Genomic DNA, 21,339 nt, shown 5'->3' with positions numbered 1-21,339 from the left:
TTTGATCCGTAAAATGTACCTTTAGGATTCAAGCCTTTGGGGATCTTCATGTATAATTGAGCTAAGTGAGAAGAAGAAGCAGAAGGTAAGTCCCGGGCCTATACTGTCATTGTAATGAGGATCTATTAAGATACCTAAATATGAACTCTTGTATAGCATGACATTACTTAAGTTATAGATAGGCTATGGATATATTGAATTAACCTTTAATAATGTGGTTGGGATCTGTTATAACACGTTCATGAAATGCTTATAGATTATGGATATGTCGTCAAGGTAAATCATTACCCAAGTGATACATTTCCTGCAACAGGGTGACCAAATTATGATCCTACATCTGTAATGTCAGATACTTATGTCAGATTACAGCAAGTGACATAGCGGCTAGCCCACGTCATTATTTACGACTGAGATACATTACATGTCAAATGGTTTCCAGGGTAGCACTCCAAATTCCTTGAGAAAAACACACCCTGGTCAATAAGAGGCTTAATTTCAATATATTTCATTTTAATTTACAGCCATTGCATCCAGTGAGCATTTTCTATGAATGTCATACACTGCAACATGAAAACGTAGGCACATTTACAGTATAAAAAGCACCACGTTTTTATTCACAGTGTCATGGAATACAATATACGCTACATTCTTAGGGCATAGTTTTCTTAACAGAACTATTATCCTGAGCACTGTACACCATTGAAAATAACATTTAACTCCTCAACAATCCCTTTAAATGTATTTCCCCCAGATGTTCATGTTGTTGGGACCTGAATCGAGCTGGCGTGCTAACCTTGTGAATTACTACTGTGAATTACTACTCCAAATTATTACTAATATGAAATAGGAATCCAGGTAGCCTACCCTGTATAATGTGAAATCCTTAGCCTAAAATGTTATGTGATCTACTCAATAAATTAAGAATGTATTCATTAGTGAAATTAATGTGTAATTTAATAATTTGAAGGACATACTAGTGTGGTCATTAATTTCATTGTCTCTGATTCTGGCAACAGAGCCCATGCCCATTAAAACTGAGGTGGCATTTCATTGTTATTTTAACACAGAATTCATTAAAATATGTGGATGAAGCCTCTGTCATTTCTGGAAACATTCAAGTTCTTCCTTCACCTGGCCTTCTCTTTCTCCTTCTGATCTCATCTTTCTTTTGGGACCCTGGGCTCTGAGTCTGTCTGTCTGTCTGTCTCTGTCTGTCTGTCTGTCTGTCTGTCACAGCTTGGAGGAGGGGTCACCAGCCTTTCATCCCAGACCGGCTCCCAGCTCCCCGAAAGCTCTATAGGTGGGAGGACAAGTCTGGCAGTAATTCCATATCTGGTTCAGCATTTATTCTCTTTATTGAGAAAAGCAGTTGCTTGCTTTCTACGGCCGATGAAGCCATTCTAACTTCGGACAACATTGGGGTCATCAACGGCCTTGTACTTGGCGGTGGCTTTGCTGTCCTCTGGCTGTGCTGGCTTTCTGATCAGCCGGGGGCTTCCTGTGGCCTTCCTGGAGGGCTGGGGACTGAATAGAATAGGTACTTTATTAATCAATTTGGCTAGCACAGATATTCGACTTCTACCTTTTTAATAACACCCCTAGACACACACGTTGAGAGGTTACAGGGCCCGCCACAGCGCAGCGCCCTTGGAGGGAGAGGATTTGGGGGTTAAAGGAAAACTCCATCCTAAAACTATCTTTTGGTATTTGGTTCATTAGTCCGTTCTTGATATAGTCCCAAAATGTTTTGCATGTCAGCAATCAAGTTTTCAAGATATGTAACTTTCAAAATACAGAAATCTTGCCTGAATGATGCATTTTGCATCCTCTGATGCTACGTTTGCATCATATGATGCAAAATACATTATTCGGGCCAGATGTCTGTATTTTGAACGTTACATATCTTGAAAACTTGATTGCTGACATGCAAAACATTTTGGGACTATATCAACAAAAGACTAATGAAACAAATACCAAAAGATAGTTTTTGGGTGGAGTTGTCCTTTAAGTGCCTTGCTGAAGGGCACAATGGCAGTGGTTCATACCTGGAGGAGCCGCCCATCTTGCGGTGGAGCAGGGGGCTCCTGGAGCACTTGGGTTTGGCTGGGGTCTGCAGGGAGTCCTGTGTCTTCAGGGACCTCAGGCTGAGGAGGCCGCAGTAGTAGTTACACTGGTGCTGAGAGACAAACTGCTCAAACACATTGGGGTTCTCTGTGATCGTGAGACTTTGGTACCTGGAATAATAACAACAGATTCAATGTTACAGATGAGTAAAGGAACAGTTTGTTATTTGTTATTACAGTATTGTAATTGTAAATGGTCTATGTAGTCATGAATATCTCTAGAACACAATGTTCAGAAAATACAACAGAATAAATTATAGGCCTACCAACCCTTTCGATTTGATGGAAATTCCAACGTTTGTGATCTTGAAGTCAACACCTGCAGCACAATCACAATTACAGTTAATTTCACCTGTTCTGTTTTTCAGCCAAAGCATTGTCCTGCTAGAGTTAGTCATCCGAGACTATGGACACTGTACCTTCCATCCGAGTGAGCAGCAGGTTTCCATTGGTCCACTGGAGGATCCAGTGCTGTAGAGCACAACACTTCAGTGCCGCCTCTGAGCCAGTTCTCATGACCAGCCGGCCTGTAGTGTCCATCAGACAGTACCTCAGATAGACCCCCTTCAGGTCAGACTCCACCGTAGCATGGGGAATGGTGTTGGCAGGCCGATACATAAGGTGGACTGGGATCACTCTGTGTAACCAAGAACATACACACACTGTGGTATGACAGAAGACTAAACAAAGTAGTGAAATAATATGAAAAAACATGTTTTTATGTGTAAGTTTCGTATCATTTTGATGATCTCACTCACTCCAGCGCTTCTCCAAAGGTTCCTATCACCCTACATTCCGCAGCAAAGATCTTGCAGTATTCACGAGCAATGTTCTGAAGTCTACATTCCTTTTGGAAAGAAGATTGCATTCATGATCGGACAGAAAAACTTTAATTGGGTTAGTGATCAGAGCTTTGACTAAATGTTTTTTTGATTCCTTTCATAACATCAATAATATCATTACATTGGCCCAATTTCCATTGATTCTCATTAAACATTTACTTTGTGAAAGAAGTAAAACCCTTCACCTGTTGGGTGATTGCCAGGTTCCTCTCGACCAGGTTGCTCTCCTCCTTGACTCCGTAGTAGGCGATGGGGCTCTTCACCTTAATGTAACATGTGGTCCCAGACTCAAACACTGGCTCCAGCCCATAGATGACCTTCACTCTGCAGGCCTTGTGGGAGCAGCCCTCTCCTATATGGGCCTCCTCCATCACGATACGCCCAAAGAACTTACTTCCCCAGACGCCAGAGTCAGCCAGGCCCTTGGTGAACAGTAGTGGACTCATCTCTATCTCCTCTCCCACTGTAGAGAGGAAAGATAGTAACATCATCAAACATAATGCACTGGAAGTGGTATTATGAGGCTGCATCATGAGCCACCTGATCCTGCAAGCTTACATGAATGGCTAGTTGAACAGCGCTAACCATTCATGTAAGCTTGGGGATCAGGTGCCTCGCAAGGCAAATGATGGGGTGTGACCAGTATTGAACACCAATTAAATCCTAACAAATAATAGACAAATGTAATCTTACCTTCTTGATCCTCACGCAGAAACATGCCAGAGAGTACTGCAAAAAAGACAGAGTAGAAAGAATAAGAGCTTGCGAGATGCTAAGTATTTATATATTCCTGCTACCAGTCACTTTTCAGCCCAGTTTATGCATATCCACCTATCACGCCTACACTGACTTTCTTGCACACTCACACACCCACACTAACACCCACACACACTCATATACACACACACACTCACCACCACGCATACACCCACCCTCCACTTATACGGCTGCCATATTGTTTACTATTATTATTATTATTAATCCTGCTACCAGTCACTTTCTCCTGATCCCTGCCTACATGTACATATCAACCTTAACTACTCCAGTATTCCTGCACATTGTAAATGTGGTACTGGCGTTGACCCTGTATATAACATACATTCTTCTATTTATTTTGCTTCCTCTCTTATTTCTTCACTATTTTGACATTGAATACTGCACTGTTGGGAAGGGCTTGCAAGTTCAGCATTTCACTGTACTTGTGCATGTGACAAATAAAACTTGATAGGAGATAAAACACGCCAGAGTACTGCAAAAAATAGATTCTAGTCGACAAAATGAGAGATAAGAGATATAAAGATATAGGAGATAACGTGTTGAAACAAGTCAAACTTCAGAGATTGAACTGAGACACTAGTGTACATACTGTCAACACTCAGTAGGAAGTCTGTTGTGTCTGTCCCGTATTCATTAGTGATGGTGCAGCCATAAACTCCACAGTCTCTGCTGGACGTCTGGACAATAGCCAAGGCTACCTGAGTCTCATCTCCTGCACTGGGAAACACACAGGAGTCAGGGATGGACTGAGTTTCAGAAAACTAGAATTTCTCAGCCACATGGTGTCTCTACAACACCTTTACATTGTTGCCATCAGGAAAACCATCTTTGATAGTGATTATTTTATTGTTGAATCCCTTTTATAAACACTATTTTCCAAATTTTGGCTACAGCATTTCACGTCAAGGCAGCCTGCATGGAGGACTCACCTTCTTTTAACCTCAGCGATCTCCACCTCATCCTTGATCCACTTAATTGTGGAGTCACTAAGAACGTTGAAAAACTGGCACCACAGCTTCAGATGTCCTGCCGCATCTGAGAAGGGCTCTCCTCTAATCTTCCTGATGACCTGAGGAGCTGGACAGAGAGGGGGGGAGATAAAGAGAGGAGAGAGAGAGATTAGTGCCAGTAAGAGAGGGACTCCCGACAGACAGGCACAACTAGGTAAAGATTAACACTTTCTTATATTTCAGCTTCCTAACTTTAAGTAATATGGATACTATTTCAGTTAAGCCTCCATTTAATCCCACCTGGCAAGTAGCTGGCCCCATAGAAATAGAATGAATAGAACAAGCATCCCCAGTCAAATTGCCAGGTTTAGAGGTTGCAAGCCAGTTCTATTAATTCTATATCTATAACTGATGATCCATCTCGTGACAGTGTCAAAGCAAACAGAGGAATCACGAAGGCTCTTGATCTCCCTACTGGAGCTTAGCCAAAGAAACTACACTGACTCCAATGGTTAATTTAATTGAATAAGACTAGCTACTCTCTAAAAGTATGCCAACATAAGCCACCCCTTTTTTTTTTACACTAAGCTGATATATCTTGAAAGAAGTTTACCTTTGAATGGGTTATGCTTGTCCTTCTTAGCTGGTTTCTCCTCAGTCTTGGTAGTGTCGGTTATCTCCAGGGCAGGTTCCTGGCTCTGTTTGAGGGTCTCTGGTGTTGGAGCCAGCTTCCTCCTACTGAGCAGTGGGGAGCATCTCTCTGTTGGAGGGGTGCGCTGCCCATTAGGGGGCTGCAGCAGGGGCGACCTGCGGGACAGACCAGGGGACATGGGAGAGGAGGACTCTGGGGATAGCCTGGAGCTCATCCTGAGGACCTCCTCTCTCTGGGGGCTCTGGGTGTCAATCTGTGAAGCAACAGCTTCAGGGTCCTCTCCTTTGGGTTTCGGGATTAAGATTTTGCGTCTGGCGCCAGAGGCCAGCTCCTGTGGGGTGGCTGAGGGCATGGGGGACACACTGTCTGATTCCTTCAGCAGGCCAGTACTGCTTTCAGTGACTGAGACAGATGTTGAAGAGTCTGGCTTTGAATATTCCTCAACTTTCACCTCCTTGGATGGAGAGCTTTTGCTATCCAACGGAATGGTGGGAACAGGTACATACCCTTTTGTCTCACTACTTGGGGAACCCTTGGTATCAAACCTTCGTACAGTCTGAGGACCAGGCTGAGGAACATCAGGTTTGCATGCTTCACTCCGACCTAAAATCATACCAGTATCTGGTGAAGAGTCTCTCCGTTTTTCACTGACAGGTTGCAATGTCGGGGTTGTAATGTTGTTTGTAAATCCTGTATTTTTTGTAGAAAAACTTTGGTTCTCAGTGGCACTAGGAAGTGAGCTAGATTCTGTTGAACGCTCCGAAAGGGGAGAAGCACATCTTTTGTCTCTGCCATGTTGACTGCTGAACACTGGAGGCAGTGAGTGTGAAGAATCCATCCCTTTGACTGTATTTTCTAGTGTTTGTTGTTTCTCTGTAGTGAAGGTAACAGATGAGATGGATGTAGGAGGAACTGTAATGTCCAAGGACTTCTGCTCTGGAGTAACAAGAGAATACTTTTTTTGACCATCCTTATTCGCAGCCAGACTAATATCAGCATTATGATCCAAAAGATGCTCCTGGTCTGTATCCATGACACTTTCAATGTCGGTTACTATACATACAGGAGGATTACTGTTCTCTAAAGTGCCATCCATGTCGACAATAGAGATCGGAGGAATAACAAAAGCTTTAGGTGAGGCTTCAGTCATAGGAGTAACTATGGGGGAGGTATTAAATGTATATTCTACATTTGAAGCTGAAATAGAACCGACAGACGTATCGGTTTCCTTCTTACAAGTGTCTTTCTCAGGTTCCTGCCTGTACTCTGTCTCATCCATCCTCAATTCTGGACTTTGCATTCTCACATCATGTATGTCAGTTGATGGGGGACATTTAGGTTGTTGGTCTGTGTTTAGACTTTGTATAAGGGGCATTGAAATGGTAGCTACTGAAATAGGTGCCACTGAAATGGGTGGCACTGGACTTACTTCTGTAGGGGCACTTTTCTCCATTTGTGACCTAAGAATATCGGCAATAGACATTACTTTGGCTACAGGTGTTGGGGCTTTTGTTTGTTGCTCTGAGATGTTTGTGTTTGGGACACTTGTTGTTGTGTCTGCCGTCTGTGATGTGTCTGGAATAATAGGCTGAAAGCGGGGTTTTAGAGAAAGACCTTGGCATTCTGCTATCTTCAACACAGGTATACTCTTCTCATCCCATACAGCCACTGCTATACTTTCAACGGTTTTCTTTTCAGGTGCTTTCGTAAGTCTTTCAATTTCACCTTCCTGAACTTTGCTAACTTTATAAACAGTTTCCATGTCAGCTCTTCTCTCATAACTGCCTCCCTGTGCATGTAACTCAGCCAAATTATTACCCTGTACTTTAACGTCAACTTGTATTTCTGTCTCACCAACGGTTTTTATAGCTATCTCAACTTGGCCTTGCTGGCCTACTGAGGAAACACTACACCCCAAGGTTTTCTCACCAACACCCGGGCTTTCCAGGGGTGACTTTAGTGGCTCTGTAAAAGGTAATGTATGGCTCTCATTTGATCCCCTGGAATGATCCTGTGTGCCCTGCGTCATTTTGTCAGAGGCCGATCGGCTCGGAGGGTTATGCAAAGTAGGAGACCGTTTGTTGTCATTTGCTGTGACTTCTCTGTCCGATGACGATGGAGAACGTTGTCGTGGCGAAGGTGATTGTCCGGCCAGCTTTCTCCGGATGGTTAGTATTACAGGTTCTTGCCCGACAGGTGTTCCATTCCACTCTCTCTCTGTCTGTCTGTGGTTCTGTGTAACCTTGAGGCACAATAAAAGCAGAGACAGATTTCCATTGTGTAAATACTTTGCTGCAGTCATATACATGACACATAAACACACATCATTGTTATAAACACATCAAAAACTTAAAAGTGTTATCTTATGAACAAGTCACCAAAGAGACTGCTGTAAGTGTTAAAGACTACGAAAATAACAACAAAGGCTTGAACTTTTCTCCGACAAACTGAAATACATTCCACATCCACAATGTGCAAAGCTCTGTCGCCTGCAGATGTGTTTAAAAAAAATGTAAGTATGTATTTATAAGTATTCATACAGAGGCCCATTATCAGCAACCATCACTCCTGTGTTCCAATGGCATGTTGTGTTAGCTAATCCAAGTTTATCATTTTAAAAGGCTAATTGATCCATTAGAAAACCCTTTTGCAATTATGTTAGCACAGCTGAAGGCTGTTGTTCTGATTAAAGAAGCAATAAAACTGGCCTTCTTTAGACTAGTTGAGTATCTGGAGCATCGACATTTGTGGGTTTGATTACAGGCTCAAAATGGCCAGAAACAAAGAACCTTCTTCTGAAACTCGTCAGTCTATTCTTGTTCTGAGAAATTAAATCTATTCCATGCAATAAATTGCCAAGAAACTGAAGATCTCGTATAACGCTGTGTACTACTCCCTTCACAGAACAGCGCAAACTGGCTCTAACCAGAATAGAAAAAGGAGTGGGGGGCCCCGGTGCAAAACTGAGCAAGAGGACAAGTACATTAGAGTGTCTAGTTTGAGAAACAGACACCTCACAAGTCCTCAACTGGCAACTTCATTAAATAGTACCCGCAAAACACCAGTCTCAACGTCAACAGTGAAGAGGCGACTCCGGGATGCTGGCCTTCTAGGCAGAGTTCCTCTGTCCAGTGTCTGTGTTCTTTTGCCCATCTTAATCTTTTATTTTTATTGTCCAGTCTGAGATATGAGTTTTTCTTTGCAACTTTGCCTAGAAGACCAGCATCCCAGAGTGACCCCAAACTTTTGAACAGTAGTGTATATATATGGACACCCCTTCAAATTAGTGGATTTGACTATTTTAGCCACACCTGTTGCTGACAGGTGTATAAAATTGAGCACACAGCCATGCAATCTCCATAGACAAGCAATGTCAGTAGAATGGCCGTACTGAAGAGCTCAATGACTTTCAACATGGAACCGTCATAGGATGCCACCTTTTCAACAAGTCAGTTCGTCAAATTTGTGCCCTGCTAGAGATGCCCAGGTCAACTGTAAGTGCTGTTACTGTGAAGTGGAAACGTCTAGAAGCAACAACGGCTCAGCCTTGAAGTGGTCGGCCACACAAGCTCACAGAATGGGACCACCGAGTGCTGAAGCGTGTAGCGCGTAAAAATTGTCTGTCCTCGGTTGCAACACTCACTACCGAGTTCCAAACTCTCTCTGGAAGCAACGTCACCACAATAACTGTTTTTCAGGAACTTTCTGAAATGGGTTTCCATGGCAGAGCAGCCGCACACAAGCCTAAGATCACCATGCGCAATGCCAAGCGTCGGCTGGAGTGGTGTAAAGCTCGCTGCCATTGGACACTGGAGCAGTGGAAACGCGTTCTCTGAAATGATGAATCATGCTTCACCATCTGGCAGTCCGACGGACAAATCTAGGTGTGGCGGATGCCAGGAGAACGCTACCTGTCTGAATGCTTAGTGCCAAATGTAAAGTTTGGTGGAGGAGGAATAATGGTCTGGGGCTGTTTTTCATGGTTCAGTGAATGGAAATCTTAACGCTACAGCATAGATTGACATTCTAGATTTTGCGCTTCCAACTTTGTGGCAACAGTTTGGGGAAGGTCCCTTCCTGTTTCAGAATGACAATTGTTCATCTCTGTGGCTCATCAAAGGACCTATTAAGTGAAGTAATAATCCTATCATAATCAAATGAGTGCAGCTTAACAACACTACACCACCAGTAGCACTATTAGACACTATTCAAATCTTTCTATCTGAGGTGTTGAACCTGTGTGAATTATAGTGATTTGACTACAAGCCATAGCTGTCAAGTCAAGAACAGTTTGTGAGATAGTAACAGAGTTATAACTGGAAAACAGGATTGCTTCATCCATTGCACAAAGCGAGGTCCATACAGAAATGGTTTGTAGAGATCGGTGTGGAAGAACTTGACTGGCCTGCACAGAGCCCTGACCTCAACCCCATCGAACACCTTTGGGATGAATTGGAACGCCGACAGCGAGCCAGGCCTAATCACACTAATGCTCTTGTAGATGAATGGACGCAAGTCCCCGCAGCAATATTCCAACATCTAGTGGAAAGCCTTCCCAGAAGAGTGGAGGCTGTTATAGCAGCAAAGGGTGGACCAACTCCATAGCAGGTGTCCACATACTTTTGGTCATGTAATGTATCTAACGAATTAATCTTGTTTTCAATTTTGAGCCCTCGTGTGCTCAGACATATTTACTAACTGGAACCTGGTCAATGGATGAAGCAATCCTGTTTTCCAGTTATAACTCTGTTACTATCTCACAAACTGTTCTTGACTTGACAGCTATGGCTTGTAGTCAAATCACTATAATTCACACAGGTTCAACACCTCAGATAGAAAGATTTGAATAGTGTCTAATAGTGCTACTGGTGGTGTAGTGCTGTTAAGCTGCACTCATTTGATTATGATAGGATTATTACTTCACCTAATAGGTCCTTTGATGAGCCACAGAGATGAACAATACCCTCACAAACACAGTGCAGTCCCACAGTACAGGACGAGGTAGTCTAATGTTTCGACCAGGTGCAGAGTGCATGTGGATCTGTTGTGAGATTGACTCCTGGTCTGAGCTCATGTTCTTTTAGTCTTAGATAAACATAACAGTAAGAGATATGTAACTCATTTGAAATAAGCACCAGATCTAATTGGTCAGCTGAAATTAGCAGATTGGCTCCGGTGTGACTTATGTGTCACTCCATCAGTGAATGAGATAAGTCCAGAGTTACTGAAAGGACCATTCACATTGCATCTACTTTGATTTCAATATCACAGAACTAAAATATGGTGTTGTGTGAAATAACAGTGCATTCCCTTTGAAGAATCAACTGACAAATTATATTGAAATGGGGAGTACATGAACATTTACAATGACAAGTACAGAAGGGAGAGTATGCTCTTAGGTTCACATTGTACACAAATCTATTGTAGGCCTACTTTGGTTTCATTGAAACACGAAAGTGCTTTATAACCTGTCTCTCTCTCTCTCTCTCTCTCTCTCTCTCTCTCTCTCTCTCTCTCTCTCTCTCTCTCTCTCTCTCTCTCTCTCTCTCTCTCTCTCTCTCTCTCTCTCTCTCTCTCTCTCTCTCTCTCTCTCTCTCTCTCTCTCTCTCTCTCTCTCTCTCTCACAGTGGAGTGTATGATAGTGGACTAAGCACAGACAGACATGGAACATGGAATATTTTTAGGTTTAGTGAGGAGACAATGTAATGTGGATCATTCAAAGGGGTGCTTTGGTGGAACAGAGTGGACTGTCTCAGCACTATTTTCACAGTACTTTGCTTCCATACCTTCCTTTTCTTTGGTTCAGTAGAAGATGCAGTGTTTCAAAAAGCACAAATAGTATGAAATCATAAATGTCTTCTTTGGAGAGAAAAAATAATCAATGCCTAAAATGATTTACAACTTTATGGATGAGAGACAAAAAAACCCCATAATCTTCCTCTCTGTTTGCATGGCTGTGACCAACAGCGTAACTAAAAGACGAGGATAACAGTGCAGCTCAACTCTCAAGGATAGCAAAAATATTACCCATCATGCTCTCTGCCTCTATGTCTGGACCAATCCAAAACCTTTTAAGGCATCATTGCTGTACCATCTGTTCCATTGTGCTTTTCACTCTCATGCCAAGTGTTTTCCAGCACTAAGACCATTCACAGTCGCCTTAAAGCCCCACACTGTCAAACAAGCTAAGATTGTTGACCTCCCAAAATCCTTATTGCACAAATCATACGCACAACAGAAGCCTTGAGGTACTCTGGGATTTCTATATTCATGTTTTCAGCCATTCGATATGTAGCAGTGGTAGTATACCTGCTGTCCGTGCCAGCACACGCGTCATTACACATACGTCTTGTCACACAGAGAGTGGCATACTTGTAAAGTCTAATAATAGCCCTGTGTGTGCTTGTGTTACTGATCTGATCTGGCTGGTGTGTTTTGGAAACGTTAGGCGCTCCATGAGCTCATAGGGCCAGGGCAGAGACACTCACCTCCCCGCCCAGCTGCGCAGGCAGCCGAGACAAAGACACATTCTTTAGGCACGTGCTTGTTTCCTCCACAGACAGCTGATCTCCTGACTGTTCACACAGACGCTGAGGCAAGGCAGAGACAGCCTCGCTGCTCTTACAGGGTGATGTTAGTACTGACTCCACTGATTCCCCAGCAACTTCAACTGCAGTTCCAGTTCCATGGATGGAATAAGTATCTGAGTTTAGCACCTCAAGCACTGATGCTGAATCCTTCCCCGGGCATTCAGTTTGACCTTTTAGGGGAGTAGTGGTGTTGTTTAGGTGTTCCAGGACAGAAGGCTTATCGTCTACCTCCATGTCTGTTACGTTGCTTTGATGGGTTTTAATGTCCTCTGGTGTGTTGCTCAACACCTGTGGAGTTGTTACTGAAGGACTTGCTTGTGGTTGTGGTGTGACAGAGGAACTTGGTTGTCGTTGTAGATTCGGGGAAGGACTTGGTTGACGTGGTTGTGGTTGTAGTTTCATTGAAGGACTTGGTTGACGTGGTTGTGGTTGTAGTTTCATTGAAGGATTTGGTTGATGTGGTTGTGGTTGTAGTTTCGCAGAAGGACTTGCTTGGAGTTTCTCTGAAGGACTTGGTAGACGTATTTGTGGTTGTGGTTGTAGTTGTAGTTTCGCAGAAGGAGGATCTGGTTGTGGTGTTACTGAGGGACCTAGTTGTGATTTTACTGAAGGGCTTGATTGACGTGGTTGTGGTTGTAGTTTCGCGGAAGGAGGATTTGGTTGTGGCTGTGACGTCACAGAAGGAGGACTTGGTTGACGTGGTTGTGATTGTGATTTCGCTGAAGGAGGACTTGGTTGACGTGGTTGTGATTGTGATTTCGCTGAAGGAGAACTTGTTTGACGTGGTTGTGATTGTGATTTCGCTGAAGGAGGACTTGGTTGACGTGGTTGTGATTGTGATTTCGATGAAGGAGAACTTGGTTGTGGTTGTATTTTAGCTGAAGGACTTGGTTGTGGTTGTATTTTAGCTGAAGGACTTGGTTGTGGTTGTATTTTAGCTGAATGACTTGGTTGTGGTTTTAGTTTAGCTGAAGGACTTGGTTGTGATGAGGTGACAGGAGGAACTGTACTCTGACTCCCCATAATATTGTTATTTCCAACATTTTGGGTCACCTGTGCCACTGCAGCATTCTGACTCTTATTCCCTGAGACGGTTTCCCCTGTAGAGAGGAGCCCAGTAGAAGGAGACAGGATGCTAGGCTCTCCGTTGTGTGGTGGGGTTTGTACAGGTACTTTCTCCTTCACTTGGACCTTCACTTCTTCCATTACTGACAGAGTGTTGTCCAGTGGGGCTCTCTCAGACTGATTCATGTATTTTACACTCTCTGTCTTTGAGGCTGAAGTTTCAACAGCACTCTCCACTTCCAGGGCCTCTTCTGATGACCCCAGTGAGGGTGAGGACTCAACCAGACAGGGTGTCACACTGACCTCTCCTTCTTCACTCATCCCTCTCTCCTCAGGCTTCTTCCCTGCTTGGCTATCAGCCGTCATCCCACTATCCTCTCCATTGGAGATCTTTATCTTCTTCTTGGCCAGTGATGTTTTTGGTGTGTATGGAGCAAAAGACTTCTCCACTGAATCGTAAACATACGTCCGGCCTTTGTTGCTGCTATTTTCTGTAATAGCTGCCTGTCTATTGACATTGGAAGACCCAGCCCTGTTAGATTCCCCTTTTTCTTCTCCCACCACAGGTGTGTCCTGTAGCCTGGCCTCTGCCTCCCCAGGATGAGCCTGAGTGCTCTCCTCAACCACTTCATCCTCCATAAAGCTGGGGGCACTGAGGCTGGGGTCCATGGGGGACCGTCGCTTCCTCTGGGACTGGTCTGGACTGATGGTCCTCAGTGTTTCCTGCCGACTACCAGGAGACCCGTGGTTCTCCTTGTCCCACGGCTTGGGCTCCTCCAGCTCTCTGCGTGTGTTTTCGGCCTTCAGTTTGATCTTGGCGAAGTACTGCTGGTGGATCTTGTATTCGCTCATCGTCCCCACCTCAAGGACTCCAGAGCAGGTCACAATGCCTTTGTTGTTCCTGGCTGACGCCTGGTAGATGGCTGCATCCTCCATAGTGCAACTGTAAAGAAAACAAATTATAGATACTTGTATTATACAGTTGCTGCACAATTTTTTAAATAATATTTGCGTGCATCATTACAAACGAAACTGACATCAATATGATAACGTTTAACATCTTCAATACAAATGACAATTATGATCTTGATACATACTTGTAAATGTGCAGTGAATGGTTTTGTCCATTGCGGGAAATGTTGTATTTAGGTAGTCCACAGTATCTGTCCAATTGCAAATCATCTTTATACCATGTCACTTCTGGAGCGGGGTGACCTGAAGACAAATTGAAACAGAGAAACAGTTAGAGACTACATTTCGCATTTACTGTAAAATCTTCAGATAGATAATACTGGTTAGGAAGTACAACAACAAAGTATGTAGGCTATTACAAGCAACGTATTGCGCCCACTCACACCAGAGGAGAGTTTACCTGACACCTCACAGGTGAACTTGATGCTACAGGTTTCAGATACGGCTCTTGACTTTAATGTCGTCTCAAAGGATGGCTGGGTCTCCTCCGTTAAATGTGCCATAACACAATGTAGTGTGCTCCTGCATAAAACACTTAGTTACATTTTCAAATGTAAACAAATGTCTCTCACCTGGGCCAAAGCTATTTTCAAAATATGTAATCTTCTATAAAGGCAATGGAAGATAGCCAAAATATATGGAATATAAAATGCAATAGTTTGTAAAATAAAAATATGTATTTTTATCAATACATTCAACCCTACATACTGTAAGGTAATGTGATTCCATTTCCTAGTGATTTGATTTCCATGGATTGTCTTGCTTTCCATAAGAATTGCAGAGGTCAAAATGGGTGTTATGTAGTTTGTGATGCAATATCTGGTGCAATCCAATATCACTATAATCAAATATCAGCCAACATATTTCACCAAGCACACATTGTTCCATCTTTCATCCTCAATGTCATGACGGTGAGGCAACATAAGCCAGGCTAAGGAAAAGCTAAAAGATAGCAAGTGCTGGTGTTATTTGAAATGAATTTCATGAAACAAATACATGACAGTACCTTGATGGCCTGTATTGAGAATAGCTGTGACTGGAGAAGCTATGCAGAGAGGAAGCAAATAGAAGCAGCTTATCAGGCACAATATATAGGCGTTCTGGTATGAATGAAGATGGACTAAGAAGTGTTCTTACATAAACTATCACTAATTGTCATGCTTTTAATTGGTTATCAAATGCCCTTAATTGGTTATTACATTTAATTGGTTATCAAATTCCCATATTTTAGTCCATATGAAATTAATTTTACAGTAATGAGACATACAGTTGAAGTCAGAAGTTTACATACACTTAGGTTGGAGTCATTAACACTCATTTTTCAACCACTCCACAAATTTCTTGTTAACAAACTATAGTTTTGGTAAGTCGGTTAGGACATCTACTTTGTGCATGATACAAGTCATTTTTCCAACAATTGTTTACAGACAGATTATTTCACTTATAATTGTCACGCCCGGACCTTAGAGAGCCGTTTTATTTCTCTATTTAGTTAGGTCAGGGTGTGATGTGGGGTGGGCATTCTATGTTGTGTATTTCTTTGTGTTTGGCCGAGTGTGGTTCCCAATCAGAGGCAGCTGTCTATCGTTGTCTCTGATTGGGAATCATACTTAGGTAGCCTGTTTTCCCACCTATGTTGTGGGATCTTGTTTTTTGTTAGCTCTGGGAAATCCTGCAGAACGTGACGTTCGTTATTCTTTTTGTTGTTTGTGTTTAGTGTTCTGAGTAATTAAAGAATCATGAACACTTTCCACGCTGCACCTTGGTCCACTTCTTCAGAAGAACGTTACAGAAGATCCCACCACAAAAAGACCAAGCAGCGTTTTCTGGAGGATTGGACATGGGAGGAGATACTGGAAGGCAAGGGACCCTGGGCGCAGGCTGGAGAATATCGCCGTCCTAAGGAGGAAATGGAAGCAGCAAAAGCGGAACGGCGAAGATACGAGGAGTTGGCACGACGAAGCATGGACGAGAGGCAGCCCCCCAATTTTTTTGGGGGGGGGCACACGGGGGGATTGGCGGAGTCAGGTTATAGACCTGAGCCAAGTCCCCGCGCTTACCGCGGGGAGCGAGTGACCGGGCAGGCACCGTGTTATTCGGTAAAGCGCACGGTGTCTCCAGTGCGCGTGCACAGCCCGGTGCGCTCGGAGCCAGCTCTCCGTAAGTGCCACGCTAGAGTGGGCATCTAGCCAGGACGGATTGTGCCAGCTCAGCGCTCTTGGTCTCCGGTGCGCCGTTTCGGCCCAGGGTATCCTGCGCCGGCTCTGCGCACTGTGTCTCCGGTGCGCTGTGACAGCTCAGTGTGTCCTGTGCCTGCGCTCCGCATGTGCCGGGCTAAAGTGGGCATTCAGCCACGAGGAGGCGGTGCAAGTTCTAAGCACCAGATCTCCAGTGCTCCCCCACAGCCCGGTTCGACCTGTGCCTGCGCTCTGGAGGTGCCGTGCTAAGGTGGGCATTCGGCCTGGAAGAGTGGTGCCAAGGATAAGCACCAGATCTCCAGTGCTCCCCCACAGCCCGGTTCATCCTGTGCCTGCTCCATGGGTCAGTCCGGAGCCTCCAGCGACGGTTCCCAGTCCGGAGCCTCCAGCGACGGTCCCCAGTCCCGGGACCTACAACAAGGGTCCCCAGTCCGGGGCCTGCGGCGAGGGTCCCCAGTTCGGGGCCGGCGACGAGGGCCCCCGCACCAGAGGCGCCACCAAAGTGGGGGTAGCCAGAGGCGGAGCAGGGGCTACGCCCCGAACCGGAGCCGCCGCCAAGGGTAAATGCCCACCCGGACCCTCCCCTATAGGTTCAGGTTTGCGGCCGGGAGTCCGCACCTTGGGTACTGTCACGCCCTGACCTTAGACGTTTTATTTCTCTATTTAGTTAGGTCAGGGTGTGATGTGGGGTGGGCATTCTATGTTGTGTATTTCTTTGTGTTTGGCCGAGTGTGGTTCCCAATCAGAGGCAGCTGTCTATCGTTGTCTCTGATTGGGAATCATACTTAGGTAGCCTGTTTTCCCACCTATGTTGTGGGATCTTGTTTTTTGTTAGCTCTGCGAAGCCTGCAGAACGTGACATTCGTTATTCTTTTTGTTGTTTGTGTTTGGTGTTCTGAGTAATTAAAGAATCATGAACACTTACCACGCTGCACCTTGGTCCACTTCTTCAGACGAACGTTACAATAATTCACTGTATCACAATTCCAGTGGGTCAGAAGTTTACATACACTAAGTTGACTGTGTCTTTAAACAGCTTGGAAAATTCCAGAAAATGATGTCATGGCTTTAGAAGCTTCTGATAGGCTAATTGACATCATTTGAGGTGTACCTGTGGATGTATTTCAAGGCCTACCTTCAAACTCAGTGCCTCTTTGCTTGACATCATGGGAAAATCAAAAGAAATCAGACAAGACCTCAGAAAAACATTGTAGACCTCCACAAGTCTGGTTCATCCTTGGGAGCAATTTCCAAATGCCTGAAGGTACCACGTTCATCTGTACAAATAATAGTACGCAAGTATAAACACCATGGGACCACGCAGCTGTCATACCGCTCAGGAAGGAGACGCGTTCTGTCTCCTAGAGATGCACGTACTTTGGTGTGAAAAGTGCAAATCAATCCCAGAACAACAGCAAAGGACCTTGTGAAGATGCTGGAGGAAACAGGTACAAAAGTATCTATATCCACAGTAAAACGAGTCCTATATCGACATAACCTGAAAGGCCGCTCAGCAAGGAACAAGCCACTGCTCCAAAACCGCTATAAAAAAGACTACGGTTTGCAACTGCACATGGGGACAAAGATCATACTTTTTGGAGAAATGTCCTCTGGTCTGATGAAACAAAAATAGAACTGTTTGGTCATAATGACCATCGCTATGTTTGGAGGAAAAAGGGGGAGGCTTCCAAGCCGAAGAACACCATCCCAAACGTGAAGCACGGGGGTGGCAGCATCATGTTGTGGGGGTGCTTTGCTGCAGGAGGGACTGGTGCGCTTCACAAAATAGATGGCATCATGAGGACGGAAAATTATGTGGATATATTGAAGCAACATCTCAAGACATCAGTCAGGAAGTTAATGGGTCTTCCAAATGGACAATGACCCCAAGCATACTTCCAAAGTTGTGGCAAAATGGCTTAAGGACAACAAAGTCAAGGTATTGGAGTGGCTATCTCAAAGCCCTGACCTCAATCCTATAGACAATTTGTGGGCAGAACAGAAAAAGTGTATGCGAGCATGGAGGCCAACAAACCTGACTCAGTTACACCAGCTCTGTCAGGAGGAATGGGCCAAAATTCACCCTACTTATTGTGGGAAGCTTGTGGAAGGCTACCTGAAACGTTTGACCCAAGTTAAAGAATTTAAAGGCAACGTTACCAAATACTAATTGAGTGTATGTACATTTCTGACCCACTGGGAATGTGATGAAAGAAATAATAGCTGAAATAAATAATTCTCTCTACTATTATTCTGACATTTCACATTCTTAAAATAAAGTGGTGACCCTAACTGACCTAAAACAGGGAATGTTTACTAGGATTAAATGTCAGGAATTGTGAAAAACTGAGTTTAAATGTATTTGGCTAAGGTGTATGTAAACTTCCGACTTCAACTGTACATGACTCTATATGAATATAGTGCTTTCAATACAGAATGCAGGTATTGAAGGCTCATTATTGAGTGACATTAATGCCAACAAAAACTGCATTTTATATTCAGAAATCTATTTTGAATTGAAAATTATTGAATTCAGATTCCATTTCTGTTGGAACTACTATCACTCCATACACCATAGCGTGCAACATCTTAATTGGTGGATATGTCATGCCTGTAATCATGGCCATAAACAGTGTTTAAGTGTAGGTCTAGTCACTCTGTCTGGTCTTGTCATCTAATCCAGTCTCTCGGCCAGATCATTAAGACAGGGTGCTGCTAAGGCCATGGTTTATTAGAGATTTTATTTTGACTGACTATTGCCTAGTGTCTACAGTGAAACAAAATCAAACCACTGACAGTGGAAAAACACTAAGTGACGTCAGAAAGTATTACATGACGATACTATCTGTACCATTAATATTTTACTGAATTATAATTAAGACACTTGACTTGATAGTTTTGCAGCACGCACTTGGCCACAAGTAGACATACCCAGTAGTAGGAAGATTGTATTTTCATAAACGTTTATTCTATTTGTAGGATGCATTTTGGAAGCCGGTTTGCCTTTACACAGGCTCATGCAGTGAGATGCAGTTTATTTATAAAGAGCTGAGAGCTGACCTTCATGGTCATAGCTTTTTATGAGCCGGTAGTGAGTGTTGCCTATCAGCTGGCCATTCAAACAGTCCTATATGCAGTAAACGACACCATGGAAACCAACAATGACTTTGATATGTGGTTGACTCATCCAGGTAACTTAAGATGAATGCACTATAAGTGGCTCTGGATGAATGCGTCTGCTAAATGACTCAAATGTAAATGTTATGTAAATATAACTAACACAACTATCTCCAACTAACTAACACACTGAGAAATCATTTCAATCCAAGCCATCCAATCATTTTAATTTAAAAGGGCATTATAAATTCAATGATTATTGTTTTATTATTAAGACCTCATAATGCAATGATGCTGAATCAATGGTTAAACTTCACTTCAGAAGGAAAGGGATGTGGTAATAAACATATTCTAACTTTCTTGTTGCTTGTTGAGGTACAGTAATATTTCCTGTGTTGAGCTGAGGGGTTGGGTACCTGTTTTCAGGCCTGACATCAGAGAGGTAGCTGCGGCTGCTGGCTCTGCTACTCCCTATGACATCATCTCCATTGTGGGAGCTGGACCTCCCGTCCCCCGCAGAGTAGGAGCGTGTCATCAGCCTCCTGGAACTCATTCTCCAACAGATAGAGAGTTTCTCTTTCAAACTTAAATTCCCAGGAGAAACTTCCTCAGAGAAGGCAACAGATGATGATGTACATCCACCAAACAAATGAGGTTTTCTTCTGTGGCTGTAATCTGTTATGGTCTAAATCTGGGAGATAGCAGCTGAAAGAGAGATAAAGATGACACTAAGTTATTTTTAATAACAAGATACAAAATCAAGATGATACCCTTTTTTGGTAGATATTTATGAGCTTGAAAACATGTTTAAAAAAAAAAAAACACTTCTATTGTCTTCATCAATTGTAGTGTAATGCCTTATACTATAGAGACTGATATCAGCAACAGAGATGTTTGTTCAAAGTAATGTTGTTATGTTCAGTTGGTAACACATCCATTATATCATCATTCATCGACAAGCTATCTTCCATCAGATCTCTGAGGTAAACTCACCATTCATAGCTTTCCTTTTGTCTCTTTGTATAAGGACCCACCACTCTCTCCGGCTCAAGGCACTGTGCAATTTCCAATCAAACATGAGCATGCGTACCCTGCCAAACCTATTTATAGCAGGCCTACAAATAGGCACAAGAGCACATCACATTTTCCAAAACTAGCCTTCGAACCATTTTAAGTACAATACCCCACCACCACAAGGAAAACTCCATTTGGGAAAGAATCCGTAGAAAATAGTTTTGATGATATCCGTTCCAGCATTGTGGAGGAGATAAATCCATATGGAACAATGCTTAGTCAGAAGCCACAAGGCCATCTAAGAGTTGGTTGTCTTCCAAATGTTATGAATTGGGTTAAGCAAGTTAGGCCACCACGAGTTTGTGACTTGGTTACCATTGGAAAACGTGCCCTCTAAAACAGCAGAGGGTCTTTCATGTGGCCCAATGGGTGACTGCGCTTTTTCTTCTCTTAAACAGCGTGTATGCTTAGTGCTTGATACAGCCCGTGGTGCTAAAGTATCATATGACCCTGTCAATCAGAATGATGACACCAGCCTTAAAAGTCAATTTAAAAGAGCTGTAAATTCAGGCATCCGGTCCCATCGCTCCCACTTTCCAAACATAAAAGTGTTTGGTTACAATGACTGACCTTCCACAGCAATAAGCTTGTTGATCCTGCATATGACAAATATACTGGGACAAATGTGAGTCTAAATGCAATAGAACATTTTGCAATGGTTACTACTCTGTGATATTTTTATGCTAGTAATATAACATGTAAACAAGTGCTGTTCTTAGTGAGTTTTTCACAGAATTGCCTTGCAAGTTGTGGATGTCAGTTTCATCATCTGTTGGGCTGCTGTTTGGTTAAGCTGTGATGACACTGTTCGACCACCCTGGTCCTTGCCTGTGCTCTCATTGTGTTGTGATTGACACTGTTCTGTCAGACCCCCAGAGGAAAAGCAATAGGAATAGAACAGCCTTATATAGTCCCTTCAAGATCTATGGGTGTGGGTGGTACATTGCCATTTGCTCATCCAACTGACGGAGCACAATGA

General features: G+C 43.5%; 1 protein-coding gene across 3 annotated transcripts; it reads right to left on the bottom strand.

Moving 5' to 3' along the window:
- Positions 1-495: 495 nt before the first annotated feature.
- On the bottom strand, positions 496-20,459 carry LOC139575793 (alpha-protein kinase 3-like). 3 transcript variants are annotated; one of them, XM_071401099.1, is made up of 16 exons: positions 20,280-20,450; positions 19,703-19,991; positions 14,978-15,016; positions 14,372-14,493; positions 14,097-14,214; positions 11,833-13,942; positions 5,306-7,586; positions 4,672-4,819; positions 4,332-4,459; positions 3,659-3,694; positions 3,151-3,428; positions 2,882-2,970; positions 2,543-2,760; positions 2,394-2,442; positions 2,046-2,234; positions 496-1,524 (listed from the first exon to the last, which is right to left on the bottom strand). In XM_071401099.1, exons 2-16 carry the CDS (start codon positions 19,837-19,839, stop codon positions 1,401-1,403), a joined length of 6,066 nt encoding a protein of 2,021 aa, XP_071257200.1. In that variant the 5' UTR covers positions 19,840-19,991; positions 20,280-20,450; the 3' UTR covers positions 496-1,400. The 3 variants fall into 3 exon arrangements, 2 of the variants coding, with proteins under 2 accessions (XP_071257200.1, XP_071257201.1); XM_071401100.1 differs by lacking the exon at positions 14,978-15,016 and having other exon boundaries at positions 20,280-20,449; XR_011675013.1 differs by lacking the exons at positions 496-1,524; positions 2,046-2,234; positions 2,394-2,442; ... (1 more) ...; positions 2,882-2,970; positions 3,151-3,428 and having other exon boundaries at positions 3,685-3,694; positions 4,332-4,454; positions 20,280-20,459.
- Positions 20,460-21,339: the final 880 nt, after the last annotated feature.

Source organism: Salvelinus alpinus, chromosome 5, assembly GCF_045679555.1.
Source record: "Salvelinus alpinus chromosome 5, SLU_Salpinus.1, whole genome shotgun sequence".
NCBI classification, from domain to species: domain Eukaryota; kingdom Metazoa; phylum Chordata; class Actinopteri; order Salmoniformes; family Salmonidae; genus Salvelinus; species Salvelinus alpinus.
This window is presented reverse-complemented; position numbering and strand designations above follow the sequence as displayed.